At 45.6% G+C, this 22,225-nt stretch overlaps 1 protein-coding gene across 9 annotated transcripts in view; it reads left to right on the top strand.

Moving 5' to 3' along the window:
* The window catches only part of TRIM9 (tripartite motif containing 9), a 110,643-nt gene that overhangs the window by 72,903 nt on the left and 15,515 nt on the right, over window positions 1–22,225 (top strand). For 4 of the 9 annotated variants that reach the window (XM_040333595.1, XM_040333599.1, XM_040333598.1 and 1 more), the window contains exon 8: window positions 8,804–8,962. The exons of the other annotated variants lie outside the window; for them this stretch is intronic. In XM_040333595.1, coding sequence (XP_040189529.1) covers window positions 8,804–8,962 — 159 coding nt within the window. The remainder of the gene's footprint in view (window positions 1–8,803; window positions 8,963–22,225) is intronic. 9 annotated transcript variants of the gene reach the window in all.

Raw genomic sequence — 22,225 nt, 5'->3', positions numbered from 1 at the left:
AAGATTTTGAAGCTTGTCTTGGGGGAATTTGTACCTGTCGGCCAACAGAGCATTTGTGAGGTCAGACACTGATGTTGGGTGAGAAGATCTGGCTCACATTCCAGTTCCTCCTAAAAGTGTTCAGTAGGGTTCAGGCCAGTCCTCAAACCAACTGAACCCTTTAGGATGACTTAAAACACCAAATGAAAGCTAAGCTCAACTAAAGCTGATCCAACATCAGTTCCTGACTCCTTTAGATGTTGGATGAGAAGACATGGCTCACATCCGTTGTTCCAGTTCATCCCAAAGGTGCTCAGTTGGGATCATTTTCGGGCTCTGTGCAAATCAGTTATGTTCCCCCACACCAAGCTCATCAAACCTTGCCTTTATGGAGATGGATTTGTGCACCCTTATGCCGCGTACACACCATCACTTTATGTGATGAAAAAAAACGACATTTTCTGTGAAGTAAAAAACAACGTTTTTGAAACTTCAATTTTCAAAGACGAAGTTGCCTACACACCATCGTTTTCTCACAATGATCTTGCAAAGTGAGGTTACGTTCCACCACGTTTTACCATTGAAGCTTGCTTCATAAGTAGCTTCTGGGCATGCGTGGGTGAAAAAACGTCTTAGAAAACGACGTTTTTTGCTACACACGGTCAATTTCTGTGAAGTAAAAAGTGCACTTTTGAAAAACGACACATAAAATTGAAGCATGCTTCAATTTTTTTTGGTCGTTTTTTACAAGACATAAAACAACGTTTTCCCCCACACGCAGTCAATTAAAGTGACGTTTTTAAAAACGTCATTTTTTTTCATCACATAAAGTGATGGTGTGTACGCGGCATTAGGGGCACAGGCATGATGGAACAGAAAAGGGCCTTCCCCAAGCTATTTCCACAAGGTTGATATAGCATTCGTTAACAGAACCCTTCACTGAAAACACCCGATCTCAACATTTGGAAGGGTGTTCGCTTACTTTTGGTCATATAGTGTGATTCATAGAAAAAGGCGCCGTAGATATGACACAACTGTTAGCAGTAGTCAATGGTATTAAAGCAAACCTGTTGTTTGCCCAGTTAGGTCAAGTAAAAGATTTAGTTCAGGGCAGAGAGGGTAACAGAGATATTTCATGTGCTCCCCCTGCCAGCCCTGCTGGAGCCCTATGCAAATTGCTGTGTGAGTACCAACCTGATGCTAGGCCACAGCTTACACATGGCTAAGGACCTTCCTTCCTGCCCCATTGACAGCATTTAGACCCCTTTCACACTGGCAGTGTTTTTCAGGCGCATTTGGGCTAAAAATAGCGCCTGTAAAGCACCTGAAAAACACCTCCCCTGCAGTCCCAGAGTGAAAGCCTGAGTGCTTTCACACTGGGGCGATGCTCTGGCAGGACATCAAAAGCTTTTTCACACTGCCAGCGCCCGAAAAGCGCTGGTAAAACGCCGCTTATACTAGCGGCGCTTTACCAGTGTTTTTCAGGTGCTAGCGGAGCGCTTTTAACCTCCGCTAGCAGCCGAATAAAGGCTTAAAAGCTCACACAATGCTGCGCTGCCGAGGCGCTATGCAGGCGCTTTGGCGGGGCTGCCCATTGATTTCAATGGAAAGGGGTGCTTTAGGAGCGGTTTATACACCGGGATTGCAGATGAGGCTTTTTACAGGCACTATTTTTTAGCACTAAAGCGCATAAAAAACGCCTCCAGTGTGAAAGGGGTCTAAAAAAAGTCCTGCAAGCAACATCTTTGGTGCAGTGGAGGAGCGTTGTATACACCACTGCTCCTGCCCATTGAAATGAATGGGCACCGCTGCCGAAGCACCTGCAAAGGGCTTCGGCAGCGGCGCTACAAAGGTGCATGTAACCTTTTATCGGCCGCTAACGGGGGGTTAAATGCACCCCACTAGCAGCTGAATATCACTGCTAAAACTACGGTAAAGCGCCGTTAAAATTCACATATTAGAGCTTCTTGGTTCGAGAGCTTTAAGAAGAACTTTGTATGTAAACCTACCTGCAAGAACCTTTAGGTGTTCATTTTTCATATCTACTGTCAGTTTCACAGCACACATGTTTTATTGTACAGGGCGTGTGTGCATTGTACAACAAGCTATTTATTGTGAATGTCAGGAAAACCCAAGAACCCCAAAGATTGGTGTCACTGCTGTCAGGTTTTAGCGGCCACACATGACAAATCCCAGGAAATTACATTTGCTTTTGTGTGCCACAGCAATCCAACCAAATAAAGGGCCGTGTCAATGGGCTTTGGGCTGTGCCAATGGACAAATGTGATGTGCTTTTAGGTGCATTCGGCCCACATTTGGGATTGACCGCCTTCTGATCTGCAAGTTGAACTCCTACAAATTGCATCAACCTATGTTTGCATTCCTGTTGACTTGTATGGGGAGAGACGCAGTGCTGACATGAACAAAAGCCCATCTACACAGTCTCCTATCGATATGCCACACATCTGTCAGTTTGTCTCATTTGTCTAACTGCCATCTCCTCCGAAGTTTGGCCCATTGTGCCAAAATCTGACAAAAATCCGGGCATTTTATGAGCGAGCCACGCACTGCGTTTCTCCTACCAGGTAAACATAAAATACGGGTGTCTAGTGCAGTTTTGTGGTGTAAAGTTTGTTCCTTTGTATCTTTGTGTAATGTGCGCTCCATCATGTGTGGGAACCAGCCAGGTCTTTTTTGCTAATCAGATTCTTCCTTTTATTTTACCCCTCATGCCGCGTACACACGACCGTTTTTCGTTTTTTTTTTTTATGTCATTAAAAACGATTGTGTGTGGGATTCAGTGCATTTTTCGGGTTCTGAAAAACGGACAAAAAAAAAATCTGAACATGCTCTATTTTTTCACTACGTTTTTAACGTTGTCGTTCTTCGAGTTGTAAAAAATGGTCGTGTGTGTGCTTTAACGACGTGAAAAACCCGCGCATGCTCAGAAGCAAGTTATGAGACGGGAGCGCTCGTTCTGGTAAAACTACCGTTTGTAATGGAGTAAGCACATTCATCATGCTGTAACAGACAGAAAAGCGCGAATCGTCTTTTACTAACACAGAATCAGCTAAAGCAGCCCAAAGGGTGGCGTCATCCGCATGGAACTTCCCCTTTATAGTGCCGTCATACGTGTTGTACGTCACCGCGCTTTGCTGGAGCATTTTTTTTTCATGATCGTGTGTAGGCAAGACCGTTTTAATGATCAAGTTGAAAAAAACGTTGTTTTTTCTAGAGCCTGAAAAACATCGTTTTTTACAACCCGAAAAATTATCGTGTGTACGCGGCATTAGCCTTTTGTACTCATGTAGCTCCAGTGCATACTGTACATTTTCTGTGAGGTATCTGTGTGCTTTGGCCATCGTCTCTGCTTTGCCAGTAGTTTTCCCGTGATTCTTAGTGATGGAGTTTGTGTTGCACAGTGAGGTTTTGTGGTCATCCATAAACAGGTCAATTTACAAAACTTCGCTGTGTCTTTGTTTGTCTGCTGGAAACTTCATAGAACCATTTTGTCCCGGCGGAGTGCGAGTTCTATGGCTCTCATTTTCTTTTTATTGTGGTGCCTATGTTGTCATCGGCTTTGGTTGTGTATTGGCTGGGTGGACAGAGGTCATTTATGGCCATGTCTTCTTTTTTATGTTGGTTGGTCGCCTTCAATGTTGGGGTGATACAGATCATTTGGGGAGTCAGTACCATGATCTGAGGCAGTTGTTACAGGCCGCCTAAGGTGATAGAACTCCATTCCACACAAAGCTTGTATTTTTCTACTCAATTGGTGGCATTCTGCTGAGTAAATCCAGTGGGGTTTGGATTGACGGAATTGAAATGTGCTGCACCAAGTTAGGATAACAGTTGTTTTGATCATTTGCACTCATTGTACATAAGGTAATGTGTATCTGCTCCCTAGACGCAGTGGAGGCAGCCATCTTGTAGGCCGAAAAATAAAAATGACATTTGGGCCCATGTAAAAGACGCTATACAATCCCTGTTAAACCATTTAAAAGTTATTAGCCCACCAAACATTAATGGAACTCTCCAAGCTAATCTAGAAAACATGGGAGGGTGGGCGAAGACAGTGATGTAGCTTCTTACTTTTAGAGCTGTGCTACAAGATAAAAAACAAGGCCTTTGATAGGGTAGGCTGCAGTCAGAAAATGAGAAGTGAGACAATTACAAAGCTGTCTAGAGCCATGGAGCAGAATACTAGACAGTGCCCCTGACTCCAACTCTTTAAGGTAGGCCATAGATGATACGATTTTATTTCCTGCAATCAATTCCTCCAGCAACACAGTCATTGGGCCAGATTCAAGAAGCAATTGCGCCCGTGTAACCATAGGTTACACGGCGCAATTGCTTACTTGCTCCGGCGTAGCGAATGCTCCTGATTCAGGAACATCGCTACGCCGACTGCAGCCTAAAATCTGCGCGGCATAAGGCTCTTATGCCACGCAGATTTTAGGCTGCATTCTAGCGAAGACCGCTAGGGGGCGCTCCCATTGTGATCTGTGTATAGTATGCAAATTGCATACTAACACCGATTACGTAATTTGCGTACGTCGGGTTTCGCGTAACGTTACACATCCTAATAGCAGGCGCAGCCAATGCTATAGGATGGCCACGTTCCCGAGTCGCGACGTTCAAATTTTACGTCGTTTGCGTAAGTGGATCGTGAATGCCGCTGGACGCCATTCACGTTCACTTTGAAGCAAATGACGTCCTTGCGACGTCATTTGCCGCAATGCACGTCGGGAAAGTTTCCCGACGGAGCATGCGCTCTACGCTCGGCGCGGGAACGCGCCTAATTTAAACGATTCCCGCCCTCGGCGGGATCATTTACATTAGGCGCCCTTACGCCGGGCAAGTTAACACAGCGCCCCCACAATTTACGGAGCTTCTGCTCCGTGAATCGCGGGCAGCGCAGAAAATTTGCGCGGGCGCAGGGCAAAAACGCTGCCCTGTGCCTGCGTAAGAAAGGCGCAGATTCTTACTGAATCTGGGCCATTGTTGATGGAAGAATCACTCCCACTGAGCTATTGTGTTTTTCTGGCGGTGAGGGGGGGTTGCGGAAAACCATCCCACCATTCCTACCAGCAGAACACAGTAATTATTGCTAGCTGCTATAGCCACTGGCAACAATCGCATTTGTAAAATGCTGACATGCTGGTTGTACCCAAGTCGATCAATCAATCAACTTGGGTACAATGAGCTTGCCCTACATGGCTCAAATCTTATCCTGTTCCTTCTGAACTATGGCTGGCTTAACTCCTCTATGAAGAAAAGGAAGCAGTAGTCAGGGCAGGTAGCATTCACGCAGAGTTGTTGGGTAGATAATGGGGTAGGCTGCAGGCAATCCGGGATGGGGGGGGGGGGGGCAAAAATTTGCTTTACATTATGCGGCTGCAGTACAGAATCAAGACTAGGCTTCTGACCCCCAACACTGTAATGCCTCTAACATGAAGAACAAGCATTGGGGGCAGATAGGATTCGGGCAGAGTGTTTGCACAGGCAAAACAAGGGGTAGGCTGCAGACAGTCGGGACAGGAGAAGTGAGACAGTGGCATAACTCCAAATGATAGAGCCGAGGAGTAAGCCACAAGACAAGGCCCCTGACATAAACTGTAACCCCTCTAAAAAATAGAACAAATAGTGATTCAGGTGTGTAGGCAGAGTTGTCATAGAGGTAGTAGATAATAGGGAAGCCTATCGTGGAAGGGAGGAGTGTGGGACAACATTCTAGGGTCATAGTACAGGATCAAGACAAGGCCCCTGATCCCAGCTCTGTAACCCAGTAAGCCCTGGTCAGGTCAGGTAGCATTCAAAGAGTGTCATCCAAGTGGCAAATGATGGGGTAAGCTGAAGATAAGCAAAGGAGGGGGGGAGTGAGGACAAAGGCTTCACAATTTTGGTTTGCCATGTAGGATACAAGCCAAGGCCTGTGACCCCAACTTTGTAACCCCTCTTACAAAAAGATCAAACAATCCCAGATAGCAAGGATAACTTGCCACACATTTGTGGCAGTGTTCAACCCTAATGCCGTGTACACACGATCGGAAATTCCGACAACAAAACCGTGGATTTTTTTCCGACTAAATTTTGGCTCAAACTTGTCTTGCATACACACAGTCACACAAATGTTGTCGGAAATTCCAAACGTCAAGAACGCGGGGGACGTGCAACACTATGACGAGCTAAGAAAAAATAGGTTCAATGATTCAGAGCATGCGTAGTATTTTTGTGCATCGAAATTGCATACAGACGATCGGAATTTCCAGCTCTCAAATTTTTGTTGTCGGAAATTCCGACAGCAAATGTCCGATGGAGCATACACACAGTCAGAATATCTGACCAAAAGCTCACATCGAACATTTGTTGTCGGATATTCTGACCGTGTGTACGCGGCATCAGTCTGTTAACTCGCTGCACATTGTCACTGGCAAGCTGTACACTTAGGCCTCGTACACACGACCGAGGAACTCGTCGGAAAAGACACATCGTTTTCCTCGATGAGTTCCATGTTAGGCTTGTCGAGGAACTCGACAAGCTTGCTTTGCGTACACACTGTCAAGACAAAATCTCCTCGTTCTCAAACGCGGTGATTTACAACACATACAACGGCAGGGGAAGTTCGATTCCACTGGCACAACTCTTGGGGCTGCTTTTGCTAATCTCATGTGTTTGCGTGTTAAAGCGGGAATTCACCCAATTATGTTTTGTCTAGGGGGAATCGGCTAGTTGTTTTAAAATATGAGCCGTACTTACCGTTTTCGAGATGCATCCTCTCCGTCGCTTCCGGGTATGGGTCTTCGGGAGCGGGCGTTCCTTCTTGATTGACAGTCTTCCGAGAGGCTTCCGACGGTCGCATCCATCGCGTCACTAGTAGCCGAAAGAAGCCGAACGACGGTGCGGCTCTATACTGCGCCTGCGCACCGACGTTCGGCTTCTTTCGGAAAATCGTGACGCGATGGATGCGACCGTCGGAAGCCTCTCGGAAGACTGTCAATCAAAATAGGAACGCCCAGTCCCGCAGCCCATACCCGGAAGCGGCGGAGAAGATGCATCTCGTAAACGGTAAGTACGGATCATATTTTAAAACAACTAGCCGATTCCCCTAGACAAAACGAGCATCCATCTAAGGGGAAAAGTGTTATGTGCGGGTGAACCTCCGCTTTAAGTAAAAGTTTGTTAAGAGGCGATTTGCACTTTTCAGTCTGTTACAGCTTGAAAAATGTGTTATCTCCATTACAAATGCTACTTTTACTTCCGTCTCATACCTTATTCTGAGCAAGCGCGGGTTTCTTATCATACACACGCTCAAGTTTCTCATCGAAAACCAGCCCGACGAGGAACACGACGAGGAAATTCAGACTCCCGTCGAGGAAAAAGAGAATTTGCTCTCTTTTTTGCTTGTCGAGTTCCTCGATAGTTTCCTCGATGAAAAACGTACACACGACCGGTTTCCTCTGCAGAAAAGCTCTCCCACCAAGTTTCTTGATGGATTCTGTAACGGTCACCACCGTTTACGACCTTCCATCCCAGTCACGACAGCTTATCGACACTCCAACCAACAGGACCCGATCCATTAAAATTCCCCCCAGACACGAGACACACAGCTCTGTGCTTCTGGTTTCAAATGAAAAGATACTTTAATGGTTTCTTCTCAGCTTTTTATACAGTGCAAGGCATTAAAGCAACAATGAGATCTCCACCCCCCTAATCACACACTAAGGCTAATTTCTAAACATTCCTTAATTAACAGCAAAACAACAAAACACCTTCACCAACTGAGTTCCCTAGGCAGACGTTTCGTCTCCGCATACAGCTTGACACCTATTCACACCTCTGAGCATCAACAGGCTGTAGACAGTGTTATCACACATAAACAGTATTTAGCATGCATAATTAGAGTTCTGGGAGCAGACCTGGGTTAACACCTTTACACAAGGACAATGGAATGTCTTCCAGGAGCCCTGACTCAATTAGCATGTCACTAGTCAGGGCTAATCATAGAATGATTCACTATTGACTGGTTGGGCCAACATCCTGCAGTATCTCAAAATCCTGCAATACGAACTATCAGAGATGTCAAATCTCATGTAATACATGAATTATGATTCACTTGCCACCCCATGCCCAAAAGGCACAGGGTGGACTCAGACCCAAGAGTTATCAGTGACGCTGACACAGGAGTATCCCCCATCCTCACAAAGTCTCTGGGTGTCCTGGGTCATTCCGTTACAGATTCTGCCGAGGAAACCGGTCGTGTGTACGAGGCCTTACAGAGCACTTGATGTTCTAGTTGACACTTTTCCAATTCGTAGCAAATTTGCGTGGCAAGTCTCTAGCAAGAGCAAAGTTGCAGTCATGAGTCTACAGCAAGAGCTCTACAAGTCTACAGCATGAAAATTCAGCCACAGTGACCCCATGTGGTGGGATGACTATTGCACAACATAACTGAACCAGAACTTGCAGCAAGCTTGCAGAATGTTTGCAAAGAAAGTTGATCTGGACTCATGCAATGCAGAAGCCTGGCAAGTCTAGCAATAGCTTAGCAGGTCATTTTCAAACCTGCAGCACAATTGCTTGCTATCTGGGATGGTCAAGGCGGTTAGCATTGAGGCAGAAATGTTGCACGGGCAAATGGGCTGCAGACAGAAAGGGCACAAGCGGTCAAACTACAGCCAGGACTATTATCAGTTGCTTGTATGGTTTTCTATCAATGTTAGTTCAGCATACAAATGGCTACCCCCCACTGTGTGTAGGTGACAGGCTGGTTTTCTTTGTATAATATTTATGTATACTGATGTCCCATGCATGTCTTTGCTAGGTTCTTATTCCCGAATGTCAGCCAATCTTGCAGCTGAAATGTCAGCCACTCTTGCAGCTGAAATGTCAGCCACTCTTGCAGCCCGTCTGCAAGTCAGCACCCTGCCCTCTCCTCTCGATTTCCTCCAACACTCAGACCAGGAAGCTTGTGTGTCTCCAGGTAATGGCTCTTATCTCTTCTGCGCTGTAATGTAACATTGTGGCAAGACTGACAAGTGTTAGAATTTCAACAGTGGCATACATTTGCACCGGTACTGCTATTTTTTGTGACATTTTAATTATTGTGGAGCTGTGCAGTTTTACTTCTGAGAAGGAAATAATAATGGTTTTAGGTAAATTTTATTTTATGTAATTTTGAACCAGTGTTATATCTATTTGTAATATTTATAAGGTCTATTTCACAAATTCACATGTTACACCCATGACACGTGATTTTCAGAGCATGACGTGTTTCTAAACAGAGAACACAGCAGGAGCTGTTTACTTTACAAATTTTGTATGGATCCATTTTGCAGGCAGGTAGGGAGGGGGGAGGAGTCACCGCACTTATCTGTGTGTGGATCGAACTTGAGCTATTGTAGCCTGTAACTAGCAAGCATTTCATAACAAATAAAGTGAAAATTAGCCGAGAGCTTCACCTTGTTGCTCAAAATAAGAGAACAAAATGTAATGTTGCATTTTTTCATATTTACCCAGTCAAATTTTTTTTTGTCCTGAACATAATTATAAAATGTAAACAAAAACACTATGCAATTCAATTAATTGACACTAAATGATATAATCGTTCACTAAAAATATACATTCACTATTTTATGGTCCTGCGATCTATATCTTATGAAATGGTTATATACTGTGTTTTTCTGTTTCCTTATAACGTCCTCTGCATGAGCTTCTGAACGTCTCCTTTTTTCCCCTCACCTCCATGTGTTTGGAATGAGCAATGCAGTGTAGTTGCAGTCACATGCACTGCTCTATGTACACTACACATCCCACAGTCCATTTAGGGAGTAAGCAAGAGAGGGTGACTAATGTTCCTACATACAGTGAGACCATGGAGAACAAACATAGTCACCCTCTAAATGAAAGTCCGATCTCAGCAGTGAAAAAAGGGAAATTGGAGGAGGCTGAGAGCAATATAAAGGACTATTCTGAGTTAAGAATACATACTTACAGGGCTTTTTTTCAGCGGGAACTCAGGGGAACGCAGTTCCGGCACCTCCTGGACTGACTGTATGTAATGTCAAGGGGTGCTGGGGTGTGCTGCAGGGTATTGATGCTCACTGCTGACGGATCTTTTCTACCTGGAGGGCATCTATTTTTGCAGAGGGTCTATTGTTCCTGAGGAGGTCTAGTGTTGCTGGTGGGGGACCTATTGTTGCTGGGGGGTCAGTTGTTTCTGAAGGAGATCTACTGTTGGGAGAGGGGTCTATTGTTGATGACTGCCAGAGAGTCTATTAATGCTGGCTGTGCGGAGATCTGTTGATGGGAAATTTTGTTGTGGGTGGTACATTGTTAGGGGGATCTATTGTTGCTGGCTGAAGGGGAAACCAAATTCCATACAATTGACTTAGCACAACAAAATTATACTTGGTTCTGTATTGTCTAAAAGGGGCGGTGCTGGGAGGTGGGTAGGGGATGGAACCAAAGGACGTTGCTCGGAGGTGGGTAGGAGCAGAGAAAACAAGTGACTCGGAAAAGGGGAGTTCCTGCACCTATTGTCTGAGAAAAAAAGCCCTGCATACTTGAATATAGTTTTTACACCAAAGTTTAGTGTCACTTTAAAGCGGTGGTTCACCCTTAGAGGGCACTTTTTAGCCTTAGATTCCTGCTCGTTTTTACTAGGGGAATCGGCTATTTGTTTTAAAATATGAGCATTACTTACCCGTTTACGAGATGCATCCTCTCCGTCGCTTCCGGGTATGGGCTGCGGGAATGGGCGTTCCTTCTTGATTGACAGTCTTCCGAGAGGCTTCCGACGGTCGCATCCATCGCGTCACGATTTTCCGAAAGAAGCCGAACGTCGGTGCGCAGGCGCAGTATAGAGGCGCACCGACTTTCGGCTATGAGTGACGCGATGGATGCGACCGTCGGAAGCCTCTCGGAAGACTGTCAATCAAGAAGGAACGCCCGCTCCCGAAGACCCATACCCGGAAGCGACGGAGAAGATGCATCTCGAAAACGGGTAAGTACGGATCATATTTTAATACAAATAGCCGATTCCCCTAGACAAAACGAGCAGGAAGCTAAGGAAAAAAAAAAGAAATGGTTGAACTCCCGCTTTAAAGCACAATAAGAAGTGCTTCCAAGAGCCTGAAGTGCTCTTTAACCAAATCTAGATATACCACCTTGTTGGAAAATCTTTGTGCTCTTAAGGGTCTCATTCACACAGGCATACCTATCAGTACACCTGTGTGAAGGACCATCTCTGCCCACACAGGATGCCTGGGCGTTGTGTGCATCCATGTATAGGCAGTCCCCTTTCGCATGAGTGTATGGAAAGGTACGCCCATGTGTATGAGGCCCAATACTGAGGAAACATGACTGCATGTACAACCAGTATCCACTACTATGACTATCACAGTGTCATGATCACTGAGGCCGCGTACACACGGTCGGACAAAACCGATGAGAATGGACCGAGGTTCAGTTTCATCGGTCCAAACCGACCGTGTGTATAGCCCATCGGTCTGTTGTCCTTCGGTCCAAAATTTAAAAACATGCTTTAAAATCAAACCGATGGCCCGCTGCCCGATCGGTCCAAACCGATGGTTAGTACAGAAAGCATCGGTACAAAACCCGCGCATGCTCAGAATCAAGTCGACGCATGCTTGGAAGCATTGAACTTCGTTTTGTTCATCACGTCGTGTGTTTGACGTCACCGCGTTCTGACCTGATCGGTTTTTGGAACGATGGTGTGTACGCACATTAGACCATCAGGCCACTTCAGCGGTGAACCGATGGAAATGGCCCGTCGGACCATTCTCATCGGTTTGGAACGACCGTGTGTACGCGGCCTGAATGCCCCTTTTCCTCATTCCAGCACCCGGGTGTTGGCTATTGCTTTTCCCCTGTCTGTGTTCACCTGCAAGATGATTGATCTGATCAGTCACCTGATATAAGCAAACCGAACACTCTATCCCTTGCTTGTGATAGAGACAGTTACCTGCATTGTTCCTGATCAAGCCTCCCATTTGTCTACCTTGCTTTGCTGTTGGATTACCCTGTGTATGACCAGGATCGGATATTGGACTCTTCCCTGAACTCAGCCTGCCTTATTACCTAGACTGTCATTGGATCGGATATTGGACTATACCCTGAACTCAGCCTGCCTTATAACCTGGACCGTCTTAGAACCACGCTATCTGTCTGCTAAACTGCAAGTAGTCTGTTGTTTGCTCTGTTCGCGTCTGCCCTAGTGTGGTGGCCAGGCACTATAGCATTGTGTATGTAAGTCCTGGGGGAAACCAATTACTGGTAGGCCTTCGTGTCTTAAGGGAAAGGGGGTGAAGCACACAGTAGCTAGCTAAAGTGTCTGACCACCTGCATTGAGGTAGACATGACATTCGTGACACACAGGAAGGGCAGAAAAGTCATTGATGCTGGGCTGTGATTGACACTCAGACTTTACCTTCTTTATGCTGTATAAAAGGCAAGATTGGGGCACTCAGTGAATGACTGGAGACAAAGCGGAGCAGAATTTTTGGTAACTGATTATGTATCAATTAGCTGTCTATAGGATGAATGACTGGCAGCAGTTTCTGTAAGCATCAGCAAAGGAAAAGGTTGCTTTAGGAGAACCTTAGGCTATAGAGTAGTTCCTCAGGAAAAAAATCTGCTATCCGGTTTTTAAAAGAAATTCTCAGTTTTGACAGTCAGCTGATGGAAGGATGACGGTCTTATGGGAGCAGGTCGAGGTTGTTTGCATGCTGTGCTGTGAGACAGACAGGCAGCTGAATTTTAAAGAAGTCTTTGATTTCCCTCTGATGTGACCTCTTCCAGCAGCTGTCATACATGAAGCTGGTCGATGGAAATGGAGATCGGCTATGGTAGGGGGTTATAGACAAGCAGGGCCGCCATCAGGAATTATGGGGCCCCTTAAACAAAAATAAAAAAATAAACATTTATAAAAAAAAGGGGGGTTTGCCACATGGGGCCCTGGGGACCTCTGAGCCCTTTAATAATAAATATATATATATATATATATATATATATATATATATATATATATATATATATATATATATATATATAAAAGAAATAAAAAAATATATAAAAAAAAGATTATTTTTTTATATAAAAAAAAAGGAGGGTTGTCATCCGGGGCCCTGGCGATCTCCGGGCCCCTGGGGACGTCCAGACCTCTAAAAATAATAAATAAAAAAAATCGGCCCTTTAATAAAAAATAAAATAAAAATATATTAAAAAAAATATATTTTATTTATAAAAAATAAATAAAAAAAGGGGGGTTGCCATCTGGGGCCCTGGGAACCTCCGGACCCCTAAAAAAAAAAAAAAACCTCCGGGCCCCTTACAGGTGTACTGCCTGTACCCCCCTGATGGCGGCCCTGTAGACAAGAGAGCAGTAGGCATCTTTTAAAACCATGGAAAACGGCCTAGAAAATTTAAATACATATATGTGAGTTGTTTTTCCTAGCAAAAAATGTATATTTCTGTCCATCCAGTCCTTGGATTCATAAAGCCCTACCAGACAGAAAAGCCAGGCTGGTGAACTGACCTTCACTCCAGTTAAAGCGGGGGTTCCGCGGCAGATCATTTTATTTTTTTTTTCAGCATTCTATGGGGAGTAACAATACTACGGTACACTCACTTCTGCAATTATCCGCTGACCGTTTTTGTGTGGAAAAAGGAGTTATAAAATCTGTTCCTGTGAGTTTCCATTTTGCTTGTGGGCATTGTGAAGCCCACAAGAAATCATTTCCTGGAAGCGGCGTCATGTGTCACTTCGTAGGTTCGAATCTCTCGATATTGCGCTGTGTTCCACAATGTATCTTGGGAAGCACGACACTGTGCTCCCAGAATAGATTGCAGCGAAGTCCCACATTGCATTGCGGCGCCCGGGGAAAGGCTTAGAAATGCCTACTCCCGCGGGAGCGGAATCCTGGAAGTCTAACTGGGAATGGAAATAATACGGTATTTATATATTTAAAAAAAAAATCTTGTGGTTTTTAATGATGTAGATAGTGCATTGATTAAGATAGAATATAGTTGATATTTTCGGTGAACCTCCGCTTTAAGAAAAACCTCAGTAAAATATAAACCTGACCCAAAAATAGTACTTGGCTCACAGCTCTGCACCTAGTACCACAGTGCCCTTAAGACACAATGTAAATAGGTAAAATGTACAAAACTAAACACGGTGTAAATCAGGGATGTACTGGGCCGGGGGGGGGGGGCAATTGCCCCCCAGGCCATTCTGATGCTCTGTAAAAAGGATGCACCACTTCCACTACACACTTGCCTAAAGTCCCTGCCATTGTCATACCGAGTGCAGGATCAGGACAATGAGGACAGAGCACAGGAAGCCCCAACAGCATGGATGGCATGCCTGAGTAGAGGACAGCTCCATGCCCCACTGAAGGCTCTCCTCCCCCTGCAGCTCCCTGCTGGCCAGTTCGGAAACCCAGTGTCGATGTAGCAGGCGCCGTCCAGCCCGGTGAGTAGAGCCTGCAAAGGAGCTTCAGCCTGGGATGGGGTCAGGGGGAGGCAGGGAAGAGGGAGAGGGTTGAGTCGCTGCACCGTGGGTCTCTGGGTTGCACTTGACCCTGGACCAATAGTTGTCAGTCAGCCCCTGATATAGATCAATGTAAAATGGAATAAAAACATGAACGAAAAAAAATAACAGCACAAATCCTCTACCCCTAAACTGTCCCCTCCTAGTACACGTCTCCCCCCCACTTCAAGCCCCCTAGCACAAATTCCCCCCCAAATCCCCTTCCTAACAAATCGTCTTCCCCCATCTCACCTCCCAACACAAATCCCCCTAAATCACCCCCCAGAATCTTTATCCCATGCTGTCCCCCAAATTCCCTCTTCCAGCACAACCCCCCCCCAATCTCCTTGTAGCGCCCCCCATCTCACATGATACCAAAGTGCCCAAGACAACCGTCCCTCCTGCCCACCCCTTGTCCCGGCCCTGGGGCAGAGGATCTAAAGGTGGCTAAGAGCCCCGGCTATCCGATTCAGATAATTCAAAAACTGGGGATGATGGGACCTTCAGCAGGAAAGGATTTACCTACTACCCAAGATAAATATATTCTCCAAGACAGTTTTTTTTGATCTCACATTGTAAAGAGCCCGCCATCCCCTCTCCATAAAGGACCTCTGTGAAATGACAGCGTGTCACCGTGGCTGCGTCCGTAAGAGCCCAGGGTGCTGTATGGGTCATGCATGTCTTAGATTGCTCATATGATATCTTCCTTCGTACGTCTAAGACCAGCTGTGAATGTTCTTGGGGGGGATTTTGGATGATACCTCGTCTGTGGAAGCTTTATTTTCTGGCAGAGGATCAGACCGAAACATCTAGCGGTTCCTCTGCCACAAATTAATCAGCAAGTCAAACCGATGGACTGAATAAACGTCATCCGGGGACAGTAGGAGCGAGCCGTACTCCAAGCCCGCAGGGTAATCGCAATTGCTTTCTGGTACAGAAACAGCACAAATCTCTGCATTAAGGCTGAACGTTGAATTAAAAGCCGAGCGTGTGTTTCCATGTATAAAAGGAATTGGGCCTGAGGAATCAAAGTGTCTGAAAGGGAAACTTCTCCTGGGGTTTGAATAAGATTTTGGTGACTTGGAAGCATTACTGCGACTCTATTAACCACTTAAGGACCGCCTCCTGCACATATAGAATGGGACGGCTGGGCACAAGCACGTACCTGTACGTCCTCTTTAAGTGCCCAGCCGTGGGTCGCGAGCGCGGGACCCACGGACCCGATCGCCGCCGGAGGCCCGCGATCGGTCCCCGGAGCTGAAGAACGGGGAGAGCTGTGTGTAAACACAGCTTTCCCGTTCTTCACTGTGGCAGCTTCATTGATCGTGTGTTCCCTAATATAGGGAAACACGATCAATGACGTCACATGTCCAGCCCCGCCCCCCTACTGTTAGAAAAACATATGAGGTCACGCATAACCCCTACATCGCCCCCTAGTGGTTAACTCCTAAACTGCACTGTCATTTTCACAGTAAACAATGCATTTTTATAGCATTTTTTGCTGTGAACATGACAATGGTCCCAAAAATGGGTCAAAATTGTCCGATGTGTCCGCCATAATGTTGCAGTCACGAAAAAAATCGCTGATCGCCACCATTAGTAGTATAATAAGGCTTACCTGTAGGTATAAAGAATATATCCTAAACCTGTAGGGGCAGATCCACAAAGAAATTACGCCGGCGTATCTATTGATACGCCGGCGTAATTTCAAAGCTCCCGCGTCGTATCTTTGTTTTGAATCCTCAAAACAAGATACGACGGCATCTTGGCTTGATCCGACAGGCAAACATCTTAGTACGCCGTCGGATCTTAGATGCAAATTTTCGGCGGCCGCTAGGTGGCGTTTCCGTCGAAATCCGCGTTGAGTATGCAAATTAGCTATTTACGGCGATCCACGAACGTACGTTGGCCCGGCGCATTTTTTTTCGTCGTTTGCGTTCGGCTTTTTCTGCCGTATAGTTAAAGCTGCTGTTCTGAGGCGTACTCAATGTTAAGTATGGCCGTCCTTCCCGCGTACAATTTTGAATTTTTTGCGTCGTTTGCGTAAGTCGTTCGCGAATAGGAATTTGCATAGAATGACGTCACCGTCGTAAGCATTCGCTGGTTCCGGTTTAATTTCAAGCATGCGCACTGGGATACCCCCAGGGACGGCGCATGCGCAGTTAAAAAAAAAACGTTGTTTACGTCGGGTCACAACGTATTAACATAAAACACGCCCCCATCACTTCCATTTGAATTCCGCGCCCTTACGCCGCAACAGATATACTACGCCGCCGTAACTTACCGCGCAAATTTGTTGAGGATTCAAACCAAACAAAAGCAAGTTACAGCGGCGTAGCGTATCTTAGATACGCTGCGTCCGGCGCAGATGTATGTGGATCTGGCCTGTAAGGTTTAGAAGATATTCCCCCCGCAATGCGCCGCTGACTGCAGCGGCGTATGCGCTGCAGAGATCCTCGGCTAAAGGCCCGGCAGCCGCCGGACCTTGCTGGGGAGAAGTCTCCCGCGAACATGCACGGGAGTGACGACATCGCCGCGATACCCGGAAGACACGCAGAGGAAAGATGACATCTCCCTCGGCATGGACCAGGTAAGTTCCTCTCACCTCGTTCCAAGGTAAGTATTTCATAATGAGCTAGTATGCGGTGCATACTAGCTCATTATGGCTTTTGCTTTTCAGGTTTAAAAAAAAGACTGCTTTAATATGATGATGATGATTATTATGATGATAATGATTAGTATTATTATTATTTATAGCAATAATCCATAGATAACTTTATTATAATATTGCAATAATCCATATTATAAGCCCCACCAGCAGCATCTTATATCTATTAGGCACTGTCAGTGAGATCTTTGCATTTGCAGTATATAAACAAATATATATATATATATATATATCAGAATACTGCATGTGTATGTAATGAATTGCACATTGCATTTTTTTCTTTAAATGTACCTATTTTGGGGTGTAAGTTGTAAGAAAAATGATTTCTTAGTAAGAGACAAAATCAGCATTTTTTATTTATTTGTTGCTTCTTTTTGTGTGTGGAAAAGCAGCCTCCAGCACATATATCTTCATTTGCCTGCAGAGGGCTGGTAGGCCTATTCATTAAACGGCAATACGTGTGAATAGAGGCCTAGAGCAGTTTCCATGGCAACACTCACCCCCTCATTACTCATACCTCTGGCCGTCAGGTCTGGCCACCGCCGCGATGGAAGAGGGACTGTGGCGTGTAATAGTAAATAATAGCTTACTAAGAAATAATAGGCTGTGCGGCAAGGCTGCTGATGTGCGTAGTTTATGTCTTTATTCTATATTCTTCCTTTTATTATTATTGTAATATATGAATGCAGAAATCACTGCCAAACGCCCCGGTATTGTTAAGTGTTTAATAGCGATAAGTGTTACGAGACAATTACTGCCCATTCTTTGGATTTGCTCTTTATATGTCATGCATAAAAGGTGTTCATTTTCGTCACAACACGTAATGCCGTGGCAGCCAAGGAAATGTCTATATTTATTATGCATGTTCCTATTTTTACCTAGGGGCTGATACACAGGAGCCACTGCATTGCAACATAGCGGCTGGTTTGCTGTGCGTTGCGGCTGAGATTAGGCGGCAGATCCACAAAGATATTACGCCGGCGTATCTCTTGATACGCTGCGTAATTTAAAATTTTGCGCGTCGTATCTTTGTTTTGTATCCTCAAAACAAGATACGACGGCATCTCGGCTAGATCCGACTGGCGTACGTCTTAGTACGTCGTCGGATCTAAGCTGCATTTTTACGCCGGCCGCTAGGTGGCGTTTCTGTCGAATTCCGCGTCGAGTATGCAAATTAGCTAGTTACGGCGATCCACGAACGTCCGTCCGTTGCGTTCGGCTTTTTCCGGCATATAGTTAAAGCTGCTGTTATGAGGCGTACTCAATGTTAAGTATGGCCGGCGTTCCCGCGTACAATTTTGAATTTTTTTACGTCATTTGCGTAAGTCGTTCGCGAATAGGGATTTGCGTAGAATGATGTCACTGTCGTGAGCATTGGCTTGTTGCGGGTTAATTTTGAGCATGCGCACTGGGATACCCCCACGGACGGCGCATGCGCAGTTGGAAAAAACGTTGTTTACGCCGGGTCACGACGTATTAACATAAAACACGCCCCCATTACATCCATTTGAATTCCGCGCCATTACGCCGCCAAAGATACACTACGCCGCCGTAACTTACGGCACAAATTCTTTGAGGATTAAAAAAAAAAGAATAAAGTTACGGCGGCCTAGTGTATCTTAGATACGCTGCGCCTGGCGCAAAGGTACGTGGATCTGCCCCTTGGGCCGTGGTGATACACTGATCTCGGTGCATTGCATTTGCGTTTCCTTTTTTTTTTTTTTTACTTTATTGAGATGTCACAAAGATGTTACGCAATGTATTGCATTGTAGTGTATATTCAGCGCACACTACTGGGAACTGGACACATAGGGAGACAATTTTGGTGATCCTTTGTGAATTGTAGCTTCAGTTTCCTGTTCTTAGCTGACAGGAGTGGCACCCGGTGTGGTCTTCTGCTGCTTCAAGGTTCGATGTGTTGTGCGTTCAGAGGTGGTATTCTGCATACCTTGGATGTAACGAGTGTTTATTTAAGTTACTGTTGCCTTTCTATCATCTTGAACCAGTCTTCCCATTTTTCTGTGGCCTCTGATATCAACAAGGCATTTTCCTGCACACAACAGCTGGTCACTGGATATTTTCTCTTTTTTTCGGACCATTCTCTATAAACCCAAGAGATGGTTGTGCGTGAAAATCCGAGTAGCTCATCGGTTTCTGAAATACTCAGCCCGTCTGGCACCAAAAACAATGCCAATTTCAAATCCCCTTTCTTCCCCATTCTGATGCTCAGTCGTCTTCACCACATCTAGATGCCCAAATGCATGGAGTTGCTGCCATGTGATTGGCTGGTTAGCAATTTGTGTTACCAAGCAAATGAACAAGTATACCTAATAAATTGGCCAGTGAGTGTATATTAAAAAGCAGAGGCCCAGATTCACAGCGGAGATACGACAGAGTATTTCAGATACGCCGTCGTATCTCTCAGAGTATCTATGCGACTGATTCATAGAACCAGTTACGCATAGATAGCCATAAGATCCGACAGGTGTAATTGTTTTACACTGTCGGATCTTAGGATGCAGTACCGCGGCCGCCGCTGGGGGGAATTTGCGTCGTAAACCAGCGTCGGGTATGCAAATTAGGAGTTACGGCGATCCATGACGGTTTTTCGCGTTCGCTACGTCGCCGCTAGTCTAGTTTCCCGTCGCAAAGTTAGTTGTCGTTTTGGGTGCCCTAACTTTAGTCAGCAAACGTATTGCTGTCTAAAGTATGGCCGTCGTTCCCTCGTCGAAATTTAAAATTTCAAGTCATTTGCGTAACACGTCCGGGAATACGGAAGTACGCTACGCGCGTCGCCGTTCGAAAAAATGACGTCACTTCGCGCAAAGCACGGTGGGAGTTACGAAATGGAGCATGCGCAGTAGGTCCGGCGCGGGAGCGCGCCTAATTTAAATGTTACCCGCCCGTTCGATTTGGACAGCCTTGCGCCGGACGTATTTACGATACACCGCAGCCAGTTTCCAGGTAAGTGCTTTGTGTATCGGGCACTAAAACTGAAAACTTGCGGCGGTGTAACGTAAACGGCTTACGTTACACTGGCGCTATTGTACCTGAATCTGGCCCAGAATTCCCCCAAAAAAAGGAAAAACAAAAATAATAGAAAAGCAAAATTACGTTTCCCCCATCGGCTTCCCCTCCAAATGTGATCTATGATTCTCTGCCTTCTGCATCACGTCTTCTGTTGAGTATCTATAATGACATTGATTATAGATACCCTCTCTCATAATAGGATGCCATTAGTCTTATGCCAGCAAATACTCCTCAGAGGATATATACACATATTGACTACAACGCCATTGGACGAGCATTTGTCATTATTCATGTCCTGAATCACTGCAATGTTTGTGCAAAGCTGGTCTGAATTATATTCCAGGCATTCAGAGATAAGAGGCGTATAAATAATTGTAATGCTATGCAGACCCGGTTGGAATAATATCGCAGAGCAGGCCGTATAGCAGAGGAAACTGAGAGGAAGTATGTGAAATTAATACATCTTCAATTGGCCAGATCCTTGAAAGATCCTCTTCAAATGTCTTTCAAATCAGTTATACCTCTGGTACCCTGGGTGCAGTGGCGTCTCCAGCTTTCATATTTAGGGGGGGCACATGGGGGGACAGGGACAAAAGTAGGGGGGCCAACTATAAAATGCAATTATATATATATATCCTGGGGCCCTTTACTACGATCCCACTATGGGCCCTTTCACATGTTCTGCAGTGAGCTCCCTTCCTACTATACTGTGGCCCCCCAGGGTGGCAGAAAACAAGAGATATATGTCACCAGCACACCAAGAAAATATAAGGGTCCAAAGCAGTGGGAGAACTATCAGGGTTGCAAAGGTTGTCTTACCACCGGGCCCTGGTGTTCTGCCACAGTGGGGATCCCCAGCTGTCCTGTCCCTGCTATTTACAGAGCTGGTCTGGCATCTGTCTCCTTGGCAGCGGCGGCAGTCTATTAGGACCTAGTGCTGGTGACATTATGGGTGCATGCAGGGGAAGGCTGGCACTATTGGTTATAGAGAGCCGAGCCCCCAGCTGGTCACCTAGCAGCAGTAATGCTGTATAACCTTCTCTGTTGACATGCTGATCGGCATGTGATCCAGGTGATGCTCCCAGTCAGATCTAATAAACACAATATTTATTAGCATCAAGAGTACAACCACATAAATATAATCAACCGTATGATCAGCAGCCATGTGGGCTCTATGCCTAAGTGTGGGCTTTGATCAATAAAATCTCTGATATTTATGACTAGGATTTGACTAAGAGCATCACCTGGATTGCATCCCGATCAGCATGTGAGAGAAGGGTCCACTGCTGCTAAGCAACCTGCAGGGAGCTCAACTGTCTACAACCAATAGAGATGGGCTCGGGTGTGTTTGAAATCCCACATGCCCGATCCCGCCAGGAAGCCGACACTCCACAGTGCTAATCAATGTATGGTCTGCCTAAGAGCTAAGACCAGCCATAGACAGTTTAAATCTCAGCTGGTTCAGCAGAAACTGGCTGAGATTTGAACCATTAATGAGCAGATTCTCTTATAATTATCACTAGTGGTTGCTGTATAGTCACTAGTGATAATCACTGTTTGTCGGGAGAATATAATTGCTGGGCAGGAGGGATATTCCCCTGTCAGCACTGTCTGTGTTGATGGGGGAATCATGCAAGTTTCTTTCCTGCAATCTGTGGATGTAGGAAAGAAATTTGCACCGTATATTATCTGCCTAACTGAAAGTGAAAGTAAATTGTGAATGTTTTAAAAGAACAGGAGAGGGGGAGGGAGACAGATGGGGGAGAGAAGGGATGGAGATAATGTAGTTCAGTGATTACAGTGTACTGCAGTCTGCAGTGCACACACTTAAACACGGTCCAGGCTAGAATATCTGGTTGTGTGAGCGCTCGCATTATGCAGTGTCGGCGAGCACAGGGAGGGGGAGGAATCCCCCGCAGAGCTGACTGGGGACGCTCTCCCTCTCGGGGAGCAAAATACAAAAATTGCAAAATAAAAAAAAAATGTTTTTTTTA

This window comes from Rana temporaria, chromosome 13, assembly GCF_905171775.1.
Source record: "Rana temporaria chromosome 13, aRanTem1.1, whole genome shotgun sequence".
NCBI lineage: Eukaryota > Metazoa > Chordata > Amphibia > Anura > Ranidae > Rana > Rana temporaria.
The sequence above is the reverse complement of the archived record's forward strand: the minus strand, read 5'-3'. Positions and strand labels throughout refer to the sequence as shown.